Raw genomic sequence first — 13616 nt, 5'->3', positions numbered from 1 at the left:
GTCAGATCGTCTGGCGGGCCGCTTCTGGTGTTGGTTTCACGTGGGACAAACTTTCTCATCCAAACATCAATTAAAACAAGTTCAAAAGAAGTATTTGTGCCCAGGGGAGTATTTAACAGTTGGTCTGGGGGGGGAAATGATTTGTTGCCTCGTTGTTTTCACACTGTTCACTGGAGATTCTCTGTAACGTGTGTTTGATTCACGCACATTCATTCAGTCTTTCCTCAAAGGGATTCATATTTCTGCTGTTATTTTCTACAGCTCACACAAATTTCTGAATTCTGCCTCCGACTGGATGTTTTGACGAACAGGTGAACTGATCTACACGCATAAATGGAGCAGTGTTTTTCAACCTCTGGTGTTTCCTCCAGATCTCGTCAGGTGAGCCGTGGGAAATTATCCAATTTCACATGTTTTTCTAAAAAAACCTTTGCTCTCACAGCGACAGTGTGTTGCAGAGTAATCATGTATAAATACTCTTCGCCACTAGAGGGCAGTGTGTTGCAGAGTAATCATGTATAAATACTCTTCGCCACTAGAGGGCAGCACAGAACTTTGCCGGTGAAATGTAAAGTGACAGACGTCAGTGTGGTTCATCTCCACCTCCTGCTACCATCTTGTATCAAAGTACTGTGTCAGTGACAGTGATGGAGAAGTTTTTGAAAACCAGGATCTCAGCTCTTCATCCATCAGGTCCAGGTTTCACACTGAGGGAGGCACTATTAAAAAAAGTCCTTGCTTTCTGGATTTACTGGATTCCTGTTGATAAAACTTTGATGAGAAAGACTTTATAGTGTTAATAGAGGCTACAGAGTTTAACATTTTAACATTTTCGGGTGGAGGTGGTGTGCCTCCAGATGTATCCAAAGAAAAAAGTGTGTCTCGGCTCAAAAAAGTTGAAAAACACTGAGTTAGACGAAGCTCATTAAACTGTAAAAATCCTTAAACTATCCAAGTCATTGTTTAAGCCCCACGGTTCAAAGTGTGTGAAAAAAGCAGCGGCTAATAGTCCGACAATTACAGTAATCCGATTAATCACAGGGTGGATGTGCATTAATTTCGATTAATCACGATTGTTGGTGTGCCTCGAGATTTTTCCAAAACAAAAAAGTGTGTCTTGTTGCTCAAAAGAGGTTGAAAAACCCTGAAAAGGAGCCTGTTTGGGGTGTTCGACGTGCTGCGGGGCCCCTGGTCGTCCGGCAGGTGTCGCTGCAGGACCCGCGTCTGTCCTGCAGGAGTAAATAAAGCGCTGCAGCGCCTCTATCTCCGGGCCGCTCGCGAGGCAGCGGCAGCAGCCAATCAGAGCGCAGCGTGGCGGAGCGCACGGAGGAGAAGAGATGTCCGCCGCTGGATGCTGACGGAGCCTCCGGCCGGACTCCTGCGGACTCCCCGTGGACCCCTGCGGGCTGCCGCGGTGGGTGGGGGGGGGGTTTTCCCCCGTGCCTCGGCTCCCCGGACCTCCTGCTCCTCCTGCCGGCCCGGCCTGATGGAGAACCCCCGAGACCTGGTGAGTGCGCCGGCTGACCGGCAGCCCGAGCGAGACCCCGCCGAGAAACCGGGGAATTTAACCTTCGACTGCACCCTGACGGAAAACGGCACAGGCTGAAACGACAGTCGACGGCTGTCCTTTACGGGTCACATGTGCGCTTTCCATCGGCGTGCATGTCCTTCGTGAAATCGGTCACACGTGAGGTCAGATTCTATAAATGTCCTCGCTTCGGCTGCCGCCTTCACGGAACTCCACTCGCAAACCCGCGGATTTAGAATGAATAGCTCTTCCTTCGAGGCTCGCTTCCGACGGGACACTTCCATTAAGTATTCACTACAATTCACGATATAACATTTCATTCGGCGCAGGAATATTGTGATGATCGGGTTTTTATGCGGGGGAAATATATTTTGTTATTGTGTTTCTGTTGTCCCGCCGCATTCATTGTTAACCGCGGCTCTATATCTGATTAATACAGTCAGCGTTTATTGGTCTTACCATGTTATTACACCCCCCCCCCCCCCCCCCCCCCCCCGCTGGGCGTTATTAATGTCAGCCGGGGGCTCGCAGCCGAGTGACAGGCGGCAGGAAGGCGGCGTTCCACCGGCTTCACCCGCCGCCGGGACCCGGAGTGACCCGGAGTCACCGGAACGGCTGGAGGTCATCGGCGGCGCTCTGCAGTCCGACGGTCCCTGAACGCATCACCTGTCACTCGAATAGGTGTGAGAACTGGTTTCACGCTGGTTTCAGCGGTGGCAGCAGACTGGTTTCAGAGCTTGTTGCTTGTGTCCAGACCTGGTTTCACAGTGGATACATTTCGGAACTGGTTTCACACTAGTTTCACTCCTGGTTTCATTTCTCTGTGTTAAAAAGCACCGAGAAACAACTGTTGTGTGTGGTGCTGTATGAATAAAGTTGAATTGAATTGAGTACCTGGTTGTATGCTGGTTTCACACCGAGTTCCACACCTGCTTTCCGACCCGTGTTGACGTGTCGACCTTTGACCCCCCCCCCCCCCCCACCAGGTCGAGCGCCCATCCAGGAAGAGGCGGGACTCGTTCGGGATGATGGACAGCGTGGAGGAGGAGCGCAGCAGCTGCTGCAGCAGCGACTCCAGCGGGGCCAGCGGGGGGTCCAGCCCCGAGGACAGCGAGGACGACGAGTCGGGCGGAGGAGAGGGCGGGGACGGGCTGGCGGCGCTCACGCCCTCGTCCTCCTCCTCCTCCTCCTCCTCCTCGCTGACGCTCATCAAGACCAACGGGCAGCTGTACACCTACCCTGACGGCAAGGCCGGCATGGGTCAGTCTGACCGGGGCTGGGAGGGGGGAGGGGGGGGGTGGGGGGGGGGGGGGGGGCGCCGTCGGAATTCACCCCCTGATTTCACCCCCTGAATTCATGCTGCGGTTGTGTGTGCGTCTGCGTCCTCAGCCACCTGCGAGATGTGCGGGATGGTCGGCGTCCGCGACGCCTTCTACAGCAAGACCAAGCGCTTCTGCAGCGTCTCCTGCTCCAGGAGTTACTCCTCCAACTCCAAGAAGGCCAGCATCCTGGCCCGGCTGCAGGTAGGAGCCCCCGGCGTCACCCACCCCCCCCACCCCCCCACCCTGACCTCTGACCTCTCTCTCTCTCTCTCTGCTCTGCAGGGGAAACCCCCCACCAAGAAGGCCAAAGTCCTGCAGAAGCAGCCTCAGATGACCAAAGTGTCCTACGGCCAGCAGAGCTCCATCAGGAGGGGGGGTGAGTCACCGCCGGGGGGGGGGGTCGCATCGCAATGGCTGATTAACTCATGAGGTTTTCTATGAAGAACTTCTGTCTCTATATAATTACACAGGTCCTGAGTTACAGTGTAAAGTAGATGTGAGCCTTGTCTATTGATAGTTAAAGTAGATGCCCCTCCCACACACACACACACACACAAACACACACACACACACACACACACACACACACACACACACACGTGGGAAAAGTGGGTGGAGCCTCAGCTCAGTGACCACAAAGTTAACGCAGTCTGTGATTGGCTGCAGCCGCCGTGGACATGTTCGACTGGGGCCGTTACCTTGGAGACGGCGAGGTGGCGGGGGCGCCGGTCAGCTGCTTCAAACACGTGGGTGGACGAAACGCAACACACACACACACACAGAAAACACACAAATACACACAAACACAAAACAAACAAAAACAAACAAAAAAACACACAAACACACAGAAAACACACAAACAAACACAAATACACACAAACACACACAGAAAACACACACAGAAAACACACAAATACACACAAAACAAACAAAAAAACACACAAACACACAGAAAACACACAAACAAACACAAATACACACAAACACACACAGAAAACACATACAGAAAACACACAAATACACACAAAACAAACAAAAAAACACACAAACACACAGAAAACACACAAACAAACACAAATACACACAAACACACACAGAAAACACACACAAACACAAAACAAGCAAAAATAAACAAAAAACATACAAATACACACAAACACACACAAATACACACAAAAACATACAGAAAACACACGAACACACACATAAAACACACACAAATACACACAAACACACACAGAAAACACACACAGACACACACACAGTGGAACACTCATGTCGTCACCGAGGTTGTGACTTTGGGAAACTCGTTTCTCATTTCTTTTACTTTCTGTTTTTGTGGGTTTTGTGTTTTACAATGTGTGTGTGTGTGTGTGTGTGTGTGTGTGTGTGTGTGTGTGTGTGTGTGTGTGTGTGTGTGTGTGTGTGTGTGTGTGTGTGTGTGTGTGTGTGTGTTTTTAACGTGTTCTACTGGGTTTTGCTTTGAGGTGCCGATGGGGAGGTCGTGGAGCGACGTCAGTGAAGGAATCAGGGTTGAAGTCCCGAACACAGACAGTGGTTTGTCCATGAAGGTCTACTGGATCGCCGGTGTCATCAAACTGGCTGGTACACACACACACACACGCACACACACACACACACACACACACACAGACCAGACACCCGTGTGTGTGTGTGTGTGCAGGCTTTAAGGCCCTGATGAGGTACGAGGGCTTCGACAGCGACGCCTCCAGGGACTTCTGGTTGAACTTGTGCGTCCCGGACCTCCACCCTGTGGGCTGGTGTGCTGCTGGCGGGAAACCTCTGGTCCCCCCGCAGAGTAAGGGACACTCCGTGTCTGAACCGGGGGGGACAGACGGGCGACAGCCGCCGGCAGTTCCCATGGTAACTGTGTGTGTGTGTGTGTGTGTGTGTGTGTGTGTTCAGCCATCCTACACAGGTTCACCAACTGGAAGAATTTCCTCATCAAAAGACTGACGGGCACCAAAACTCTGCCCCCGGACTTCAGCTTCAAGGTACACACACACACACACACACACACACACACACACACACACACACACACACACACACACACACACACACACCTTTTTAAGTGATCAGTATCCAGGATCAGACTTAAGTGTCAGTGAATATTCAGGGTTTCCCACACTCAGCATGGTCCCTGAATGCCTCCTAACTTACCCCCCCCCCCCCCTGCACTCCTACTTTACCCCTCCAGGTGCAGGAGAGCATGCAGTTCCCCTTCAAGAAGCAGATGAGGGTGGAGGTGGTGGATAAAACTCACCTGTGTCGCACCAGAGTTGCTCTGGTAGAGGAGGTGTGTGTGTGTGTGTGTGTGTGTGTGTGTGTGTGTGTGTGTGTGTGTGTGTGTGTGTGTGTGTGTGTGTGTGTGTGTGTGTGTGTGTGTGTGTGTGTGTGTGTGTGTGTGTGTGTGTGTGTGTGGAAATGTATCAACTTCACCTCACTGTAGCAATGTAAACATTTTGCAACACAACAAGGCAGGAATGCAACATTTAACTGTACAAAACAATGGAGACGTTATTTATTATTATTATAGTATTATTATAGTATTATGACAGTATCATTATAGTATCATTATAGTATTATTATAGTAATATTTTAGTATCATTATAGTATTATGACAGTATCATTATAGTATCATTATAGTATCATTATAGTATTGTTATAGTATCATTATAGTATTATTATAGTACTATGACAGTATAATTATAGTATTATGACAGTATTAATATAGTAATATTATAGTATCATTATAGTATTATTACAGTATTATGACATTATTAATATAGTATTATTATAGTATCATTATAGTATTATTATAGTAATATTATAGTATTATGACAGTATTAATATAGTATTATGACAGTATTATGACAGTATCATTAATATTGAGTGTTTTCAGGCTCAGTGCCACTGAACGTCTCACAGTCGGGATCAGCAGCTCTACACCTGTTGATGTGTGAGATTGTGAGACTTTGGGGGGTGGAGGGGTGAGGGGGGGGGGGGGGGGGGTGGAGGGGTAGGGGGGGGTTCCTGTGACCTTGGCTGACAGGGTGTCATTGTCCCGGCAGGTGATTGGCGGGCGCCTGAGGCTGGTGTACGAGGAGTGTGACGACGGCTCCGATGATTTCTGGTGCCACATGTACAGTCCACTGATCCACAGCGTCGGCTGGTCGCGCTCCATCGGACACCGCTTCAAACGCTCCGGTGGGTCCTCGCTCCCCCGCACTCCGCCACGCCGTCGCTTCACCACAATGCTTTCAGTGTGTGTGTGTATGTGTGTGTGTGTGTGTGTGTCTTCAGATGTGTCTAAGAAGATGGACGGGGGACACATGGACGCTCCTGGACAGCTGTTTGCTCCGGTGAGACCCCCTGCTGTTCTTTGCGGTAGTTCATGCCGTGACCACCGGGGGGCAGTGTCGCCGTTCCTCTTGTTAGTTTATGACGCGTTCACCGGGTCGTCGGGGAAATTTAAGTGAGGAAATTCACCTGTCGAGCTGGGAACTTCCCACCAGGGAAGTGGGAGAATTCCGAGAAACTCAGCTTGACGTCATTTTGTTGAAAGCAAATGAACAAATAAACAAATTGATGGCTCAGGTGCGACGTTGACTCGCCGTTACAAAAAACAAACCACTGGTGGACCGACTACATCGTTTTCAAAATGTCGCCGTGGAAACGAGAGACTTCCCTGAAACGAAAATGGTGGCTTTAGTCTGTTCTGAGGGGCAGAATAGGTCTGACCTCTGACCTCTGACCTCTGGCCTCAGGTGAAGGAGGTGGACCAGAGCGGGCGCTGGTTCGAAGACGGCATGAAGCTGGAGGCCATCGACCCCCTGAACCTGTCGGCCATCTGCGTGGCCACCGTGAGGAAGGTGAGGCTGCCGGCGGGGCCGCCGCGCGGCGTCTCGGCGGCGGGCTAACGGCTAGCGGCTAACGGCTGCACCCCTCCAGGTCCTGGCTGACGGCTACCTGATGATCGGCATCGACGGCTCGGAGGCGGCCGACGGCTCCGACTGGTTCTGCTACCACTCCACCTCGCCCTCCGTCTTCCCCGCCGGCTTCTGCGAGATCAACAACATCGAGCTGACGCCCCCCAGAGGTGAGTTGGCGGAAGCGCACGCGGCGCGAAGGACGCTCAGTTTTAAAAAAAATGTGCCTCCCTCTCAGGTTACAAAAGTCTTCCATTCCGCTGGTTCGAGTATTTGAAGGAGAGTCAGTCTGTAGCTGCTCCGGTGGGCCTCTTCAACAAGGTCCACACACACACACACACACACACACACACACACACTGTCAGCGCTCAAGACAAGGGGAAGTGAGTTAGCGTAGCACGCTAACGTGAAAACCGTCTGTCCCTCGTCAGGACGTCCCGGACCACGGCTTCCGTCCCGGGATGAAGCTGGAGGCCGTGGACCTCATGGAGCCCCGCCTCGTCTGCGTTGCCACGGTGACACGCATCGTCCACCGGTTGCTACGGGTACACTTCGACGGCTGGGAGGACGAGTACGACCAGTGGGTGGACTGTGAGTCACCTGACCTGTACCCGGTGGGCTGGTGTCAGCTGACCGGCTACCAGCTGCAGCCGCCCGCGGTCAACGCAGGTAGGCACACACACACACACACACACACACACACACACACACACACACACACACACACACGCGCGCGCACACACACTGTAAACACACTGAGGTGTGTGTGTGTTCCAGGTTGCAGAGACTCGCAGTCCGCGGCGTCCAAACAACGGAAAAAGTCTCAGCAGTACAAAGGACAGAAGAAAAGTCAGTGTGTGTCTTTAAGATGACATCATCGCCCGTGGAGGCGTCCGATTGGCCGGTGTGAGTCGTTGTCTCAGACTGTTGTTGTCTCGTCAGAGAGGAAGCTGCCCGTTGCTAAGCGACCCGTCAGTCTCTCCGGCGCCGTGGTAACCGGGGTCCCGCGGAGCCTGTCGGGGGACGAGAACGAGACTCTGCCCGATTACCCATCACCCCCTGCTCCCAACATGGCCGCCCAGCCGGCGTCCGTCGAGCCCGAGGGCAGCCCGCACGGCGAGGACAGGACCGGTAAACACAACTCAACTACACGAGTAAACAACAACAACAACACAAGGAAACTACACAAGCACACAAATAAACAACACAAGGGGGGGGAAACAACCACACTGAAATAACTGCACAAGTAAACAACACAACAAGAACAAGCACACAAACAAACAACACGACCACATGAGGAAACAAACAAGTACATGAATAAACAACACAAAGAGACAAGACAACTACAGCAGTAAACAAGTCAACGACACAACACAAAGAAATTACTACGAAAATAAACAACACAAAGAGACAAGACAACTACAGCAGTAAGCAAGACAACTACACAACACAAAGAAGCGACGCAACTACGAGAATAAACAACACAAGACAACAAGATAATTACCTGAGTAAACAACACAAGGAAGCAACATAATTACAACAGTAAACAACACGAGGAAACAACATAACTACAGCGGTAAACAACACAAGGAAACAACATAACTACAACAGTAAACAACACAAAGACAAGACAACTACAGCAGTAAACAAAACAAGAAAACAACATAACTACAGCAGTAAACAACACAAGTAAACGATTAAACACGAGAAGGAAATAACACAACTACAGGAGCAAACAAACAAGTACCCGTCTGAGTAAACAACTCAGGGAAACGACACAAACATATGTAAACAAATAAATTGAGGTCATTGTGTTCAAAGTCTCTCCTGGAAACGCCTCGGGACAAACGACGCTTTGTGGTTTCAGGACTTCACGTTGCCGCGGCGACCGGCGCCGTGAGGAACCAGGGCGGCGCCGAGCGCCAGTGAACGTCTCGCCGGTCGGTTCCGTCCACGGTGAGAGCGCCCCCCCCCGCAGGCCCCGCCCACAACCACACAGTGGCTGTGAGTGTTGGAGGCAGACAGCAGGGGGCGCCGCCATGACACACACACACACACACACACACACACACACACACACACACACACACACACACACACACACACACACACAGCAGGTTGATTCTACAGAATGTATTTAACGGAGACAGTTTTATCAGACTTCTACTCATATGTTTTATTTATCTGCAGCTGAGAGCTGCTGCGCGTCCAAAATACCAGAGACGGACGGAGAAAGTCGAGAAACGACAAAAAAAATAAAGAACGGTGCAAAAAGAAAAGAAAAGAAAAAAAAGTTATCTATTTTAGAACCTAAAATCACATTTCAGTGTGTTTCGTCTTTTCTAATCTGAAATGTGGATGTTGTGAGTTTTAAACTCGTGGAGCCGTTTATAAAGAGACTTGTTCGTCCGTGTTTGTCGTCTTTTTTTTAAACGTGTGACTCTTTGTATCGTGGTGCCGTCGTGTGGACGATAAACCGATTTGGTAAAAAAAAAAAAAGTTTCTATGGAGGATTTTTTTGGACAAGCTGTGAAGAAACGTGTGTTTTTGTACTGACAGGAAGTGGAAGCAGCTTCCTGCCGTGTCGTCTGTGATGTTTTTATATGTGTCACATGGGACAGGAGACGATTCAAGCTTTGGTGAAGTTACTGCATGTTTTTTTGTTGTTGTTGTTGTTGTTGTTGTTGTTGTTGTTTGTTTTATTTGGTCCCGGGGGACGTGAGTCTGGTCTGTGATGGTTTTGTGACGGAGGTCCGTCCTGAGAGGCCGGCCTTCGTTGAAGCACTTACTGCGACGTGCAATTTTCTGGCAGCATGATTGTAAAGACGTTTAAATGTTTAACAAAAATAAAACAACAACAAAAATACTCACTTCACAGTTTTATGCAATAAAATGTAAAAAAACCAGAGCTTCTTGTTTCGTCTCGATTTCATCGGTTCGTTTCATCGGCGACTCGGTTCTCGGACAGTTTGGCACCGAGTGTGAAAAAGAAAAGTGAGACGCCTTCACCTGCTGGAAGTCTGGACCAGGTCCAGTCTGGGGGGGGGGGGGGGGGTTATAGTTTCATATTGGGAATTACTATTTCCCTTTGGCAAACAAGAAGTATTTATGTTGACCTTCACAAACATGACGAAGTGAATAATGGGAATTAATTAAAAAACATTCACTAATTAATTGCACATTTTCTGTAATTAATTGCGATTAATTGAAAAAAAAATTTCGACTGAAGACTGAAGCTTGTAACTTTTATTTATTCAGGTCAGCCAACATGGCAACCTGCAGTTTTGCTGCAGAATTAACTTGGTCGTAAATAAAAATTCGGCTTTTCAAAGTAAAGCTAATGACTTTCACTTTCTCAATCAGCCGGCAGGAAACTTTAGAAGGGAAACTTTGTGCCTTCACATGATCCCAGTGGGCGTCGCGTTTCTCTGGAGTCAAGAGACGCCGCTCGTGCAAAACAAACAAACAAATAGCTGCTACGTGGCGCGACGGCCGCTAACAGCCGCTAACGGCCACTAACGCCCGCTAACAGCCGCTAACGCCCGCTAATGGCCACTAACTGCCGCTAACAGCCACTAACGGCCGCTAAGCATTTTTAAGTGGCGGACATTTCTATAGCTGCTAAGCGGCGCGACGCCCGCTAACAGCCGCTAACGCCCGCTAACAGCTGCTAACGGCCGCTAATGGCCACTAACTGCCGCTAACAGCCGCTAACGGCCGCTAAGCATTTTTAAGTGGCGGACATTTCTATAGCTGCTACGCGGCGCGACGCCCGCTAACGGCTGCTAACGGCCGCTAACGGCCGCAAGCAGGGCCAAGAAGTGACAGCAACAGTGCGTGGTTACCATGACAACACTTTATTGATCAGTGTGACATGTTGTGGGTTCATGGATGACGACGAAGTCAGAGGATCGACTGCGGGGGAGGGGGGGTAGGGAGAGGGGGGGGGGGGTCCAGCTGGGTGTGGTTTTTTTCTCCGGTTGGTGGATTTACTCGTACAGGAAGGGCTGCACGGCGGGGGTCCAGTTAACGAACTCCTCAGCCTTGAACCACAGGCCGACCTCGGTCTTGGCGTTCTCCAGGGTGTCGCTGCCGTGGATGATGTTCCTGGGGGGGGGGGGGAGTACCGAGTTAATAGTGGAGCAGAACGCGGCGGTACCGGGCTAGCTTGCGTCAGCGTGTCCCCGGCTCACCTGCCGATGTTGATGCACAGGTCTCCGCGGATGCTGCCGGGCTTGGAGTCGGCGGGGTTGGTCTCCCCCAGCATCATCCTCACCAGCTTCACCACGCTCTGGCCCTCCCAAACCTGCAACACAGCCACACCTGTCAGCTGACCGAGCCGGCCAATCAGAGCCCGCCGCGGCCGCCGCCAATTCTACAGGACTCTTTAGGAATCCTTCCAACGTCCAAATCAATTAAACCGTTTGGTCGTTCTAAATGACCTGAGAGGTCGGTCATGAAGTGGCCGAACGAGAGGGGGAGAGAGAGAGAGGGAGGGACGGGTGCGTTACCATGGCGAAGACGGGGCCGGAGGACATGTATTTGCAGAGTCCAGCATAGAAGGGCATGTCCTTCAGGTCCTGGTAGTGCTTCTTCATGTGGTCCTCAGAGGCCTGAAACACCACAACAACCATCGGTCACCTTCCAGAACTGATGAGTCAGCGTTATCCTACCAGACCATCGGTTGTTTATTTAACAATGAACGACTGATAGTTGACGACAAATCTCATGATTAATTCTAATGATTCGTTTAAGTAACATTGCCAAGAAAAGAAAGCTCCGCCCACAGCGTTACATTCCCACCCTGACCAGCTTTAGGCCACGCCCCCATCCCCACCCAGCTTTAGGCCCCGCCCCCACCCCATCCAGCTTTAGGCCACGCCCCTCCCCCACCCAGCTTTAGGCCCCGCCCCTCCACCCAGCTTTAGACCACGCCCCCACCCCCATCCAGCTTTAGGCCACGCCCCCATCTCCATCCAGCTTTAGGCCACGCCCCCATCCCCACCCAGCTTTAGGCCCCGCCCCTGCCACAGGCAGGCAGTATGGCGGCGCAGAGTTTGACTGGCTCTTTATCTCTGCGACCAGTCGCCACGGTTACCTGGATGAACTTGGCGGCAACCAGTTTGAAGCCCCGCTGCTCGAAGCGCTTGATGATCTCGCCGCAGAGACCACGCTGCACGCCATCGGGTTTCACGGCCACGAAAGTACGCTCCATGTCGACTGAAGAGGCTGGACACAAGACACACAAGCAAATGAACAGAGGATCTCTCTCTCTCTCTCTCTCTCTGTCGCCTCCAGCCTGTGACCATGTGACCCGCCGTGGCGTCTGATTGGCCGTTGGCGACGTGCGGCGAGGCGTCAAAACTCCAGATCTCCAGTTTCTGCTGCTGGGAGGAAGTCTTCCACCCGACAGCTGCTCGCGGGACAAAAAGCTGCGGCTGCTAATTTTACTGCCAACAGGTGTCGGCTCACGCATGGCCGCGCCGCCGTGCGCCGCCATCTCTGATTCGCTAATAATAATACTCCGAATGCTCCTGTGAGACTGGGCAAACTGCACTGGGATCAGTTTCCCTGCACGGCAACGAGGAGTCCCTCAGGGACACGTCAAGAGACACTTTTATGAGCTTTTCAGACGACGTAACATCAGCTAATGGACATCAGCACGCTAATGGATATTAGCGCGCTAATGGACATTAGCGGTTGGCGTTCCTAAAGAGCGAGTTGACACTGCCGGGTCGGTTAGTGCCAAGTTAGTGGGCTGATTAACAGTTTAAGAGTGTTGAGTTCAAAACCACTGAGGATGAATTTAAGACGCATTTCAGACGACGGCATTGGTTATCGGAGTGTTCAGGTCTCATTCATTCAATTCTTCTAGAAAGATATATATATATATATATAGATTCTCAGTTGGCGAACATTTTCTGGTTATTCACATGAAAGATAAGCAGATTTAAGTCGGTTATCTGCAGCAGTTAGTTGTATTTTTGTTTTGCATGTGTTTTTTGGAAAGTAGGTTTAAAACAAAGGAATCTGTGTGTGCGTGTGTGTGTGTGTGTGTGTGTGTGTGTGTGTGTGTGTGTGTGTGTGTGTGTGTGTGTGTGTGTGTGTGTGTGTGTGATATCTACCTTGGTTTGGAGGAGAGCGAGTGAAGTTGATGTGCCGGCGGAGGGGAAGCGATCACCAAGGCCAAACAGCCAGAGAGGAGCTGTATTTAAAGGCTGCAGTGAGGGGGAGGGTCAGTGTGTGTGTGTGTGTGTGTGTGTGTGTGTGTGTGTGTGTGTGTGTGTGTGTGTGTGTGTGTGTGTGTGTGTGTGTGTGTGTGTGTGTGTCCACATCTGTCACTTGCTGACAGATCCGCCAACCAATGAGGAGCCGGGTTAGTTTTAGACCGCGTTCCTCAAGAAGTGTCCTTTGGCAGTGAATTTTATCTAAACGTAGCAACATAATAATAAAAAAAAACGTAATTGTCTTTCTTTTAACTGTTGACATGTACACATCTACATTTAGTTCTGAACATCTGAAGGCTGTTTTCGGTGAATCCCTACAAAAACCATTGTCTGCAAACACTCTGTGAAAACTGATCTGAGAACAGTTTATCAACTGGTCAGTGACAAACCTCATCATACTTTATTAATCCCCTGATGCTAATTCTCTTTTACCTGCAAAAACATTTCTAGGATGTGGCGGTGCAGCATGGAGCTGATCGGGGTGGGGGTGGGGGTGGAGGTGGGGGTCAAAGGTAGCATCAGGGAGCATCAAACCTGAAAACTCTCAATCTGAAGTCAGATTCTGAAACGACGGGCGATATCTCTT

The 13616-nt window shown here is 50.6% G+C and overlaps 2 protein-coding genes across 3 annotated transcripts; one reads left to right on the top strand and one right to left on the bottom strand.

Annotated features, from left to right (window-relative positions):
* Positions 1–1304: 1304 nt before the first annotated feature.
* LOC308141246 (MBT domain-containing protein 1-like) lies at positions 1305–9704 on the top strand. Of its 2 annotated transcripts, XM_080511331.1 has the most exons (18): positions 1305–1507; positions 2515–2788; positions 2918–3051; positions 3133–3226; positions 3517–3596; positions 4338–4455; positions 4535–4669; positions 4777–4865; positions 5072–5170; positions 5946–6081; positions 6178–6236; positions 6642–6746; positions 6826–6973; positions 7042–7124; positions 7235–7472; positions 7581–7652; positions 7746–7934; positions 8671–9704. In XM_080511331.1, exons 1-18 carry the CDS (start codon positions 1352–1354, stop codon positions 8730–8732), a joined length of 2271 nt encoding a protein of 756 aa, XP_080367457.1. In that variant the 5' UTR covers positions 1305–1351; the 3' UTR covers positions 8733–9704. The 2 variants fall into 2 exon arrangements, with proteins under 2 accessions (XP_080367457.1, XP_080367456.1); XM_080511330.1 differs by having other exon boundaries at positions 2918–3226.
* A 937-nt stretch (positions 9705–10641) lies between these two features.
* Positions 10642–13065, bottom strand: LOC308141273 (nucleoside diphosphate kinase B-like). Its single transcript, XM_080511363.1, has 5 exons — positions 12929–13065; positions 11902–12032; positions 11315–11416; positions 10997–11109; positions 10642–10910 (listed from the first exon to the last, which is right to left on the bottom strand). Exons 2-5 carry the CDS (start codon positions 12016–12018, stop codon positions 10793–10795), a joined length of 450 nt encoding a protein of 149 aa, XP_080367489.1. The 5' UTR covers positions 12019–12032; positions 12929–13065; the 3' UTR covers positions 10642–10792.
* Between the last annotated feature and the right edge of the window lie 551 nt (positions 13066–13616).

This window comes from Blennius ocellaris, assembly GCF_963422515.1.
Source record: "Blennius ocellaris genome assembly, chromosome: 16".
Taxonomy (NCBI): Eukaryota; Metazoa; Chordata; class Actinopteri; order Blenniiformes; family Blenniidae; genus Blennius; species Blennius ocellaris.
Note: the sequence above shows the minus strand (reverse complement) of the source record. Positions and strands in the feature narration are given on the sequence as shown.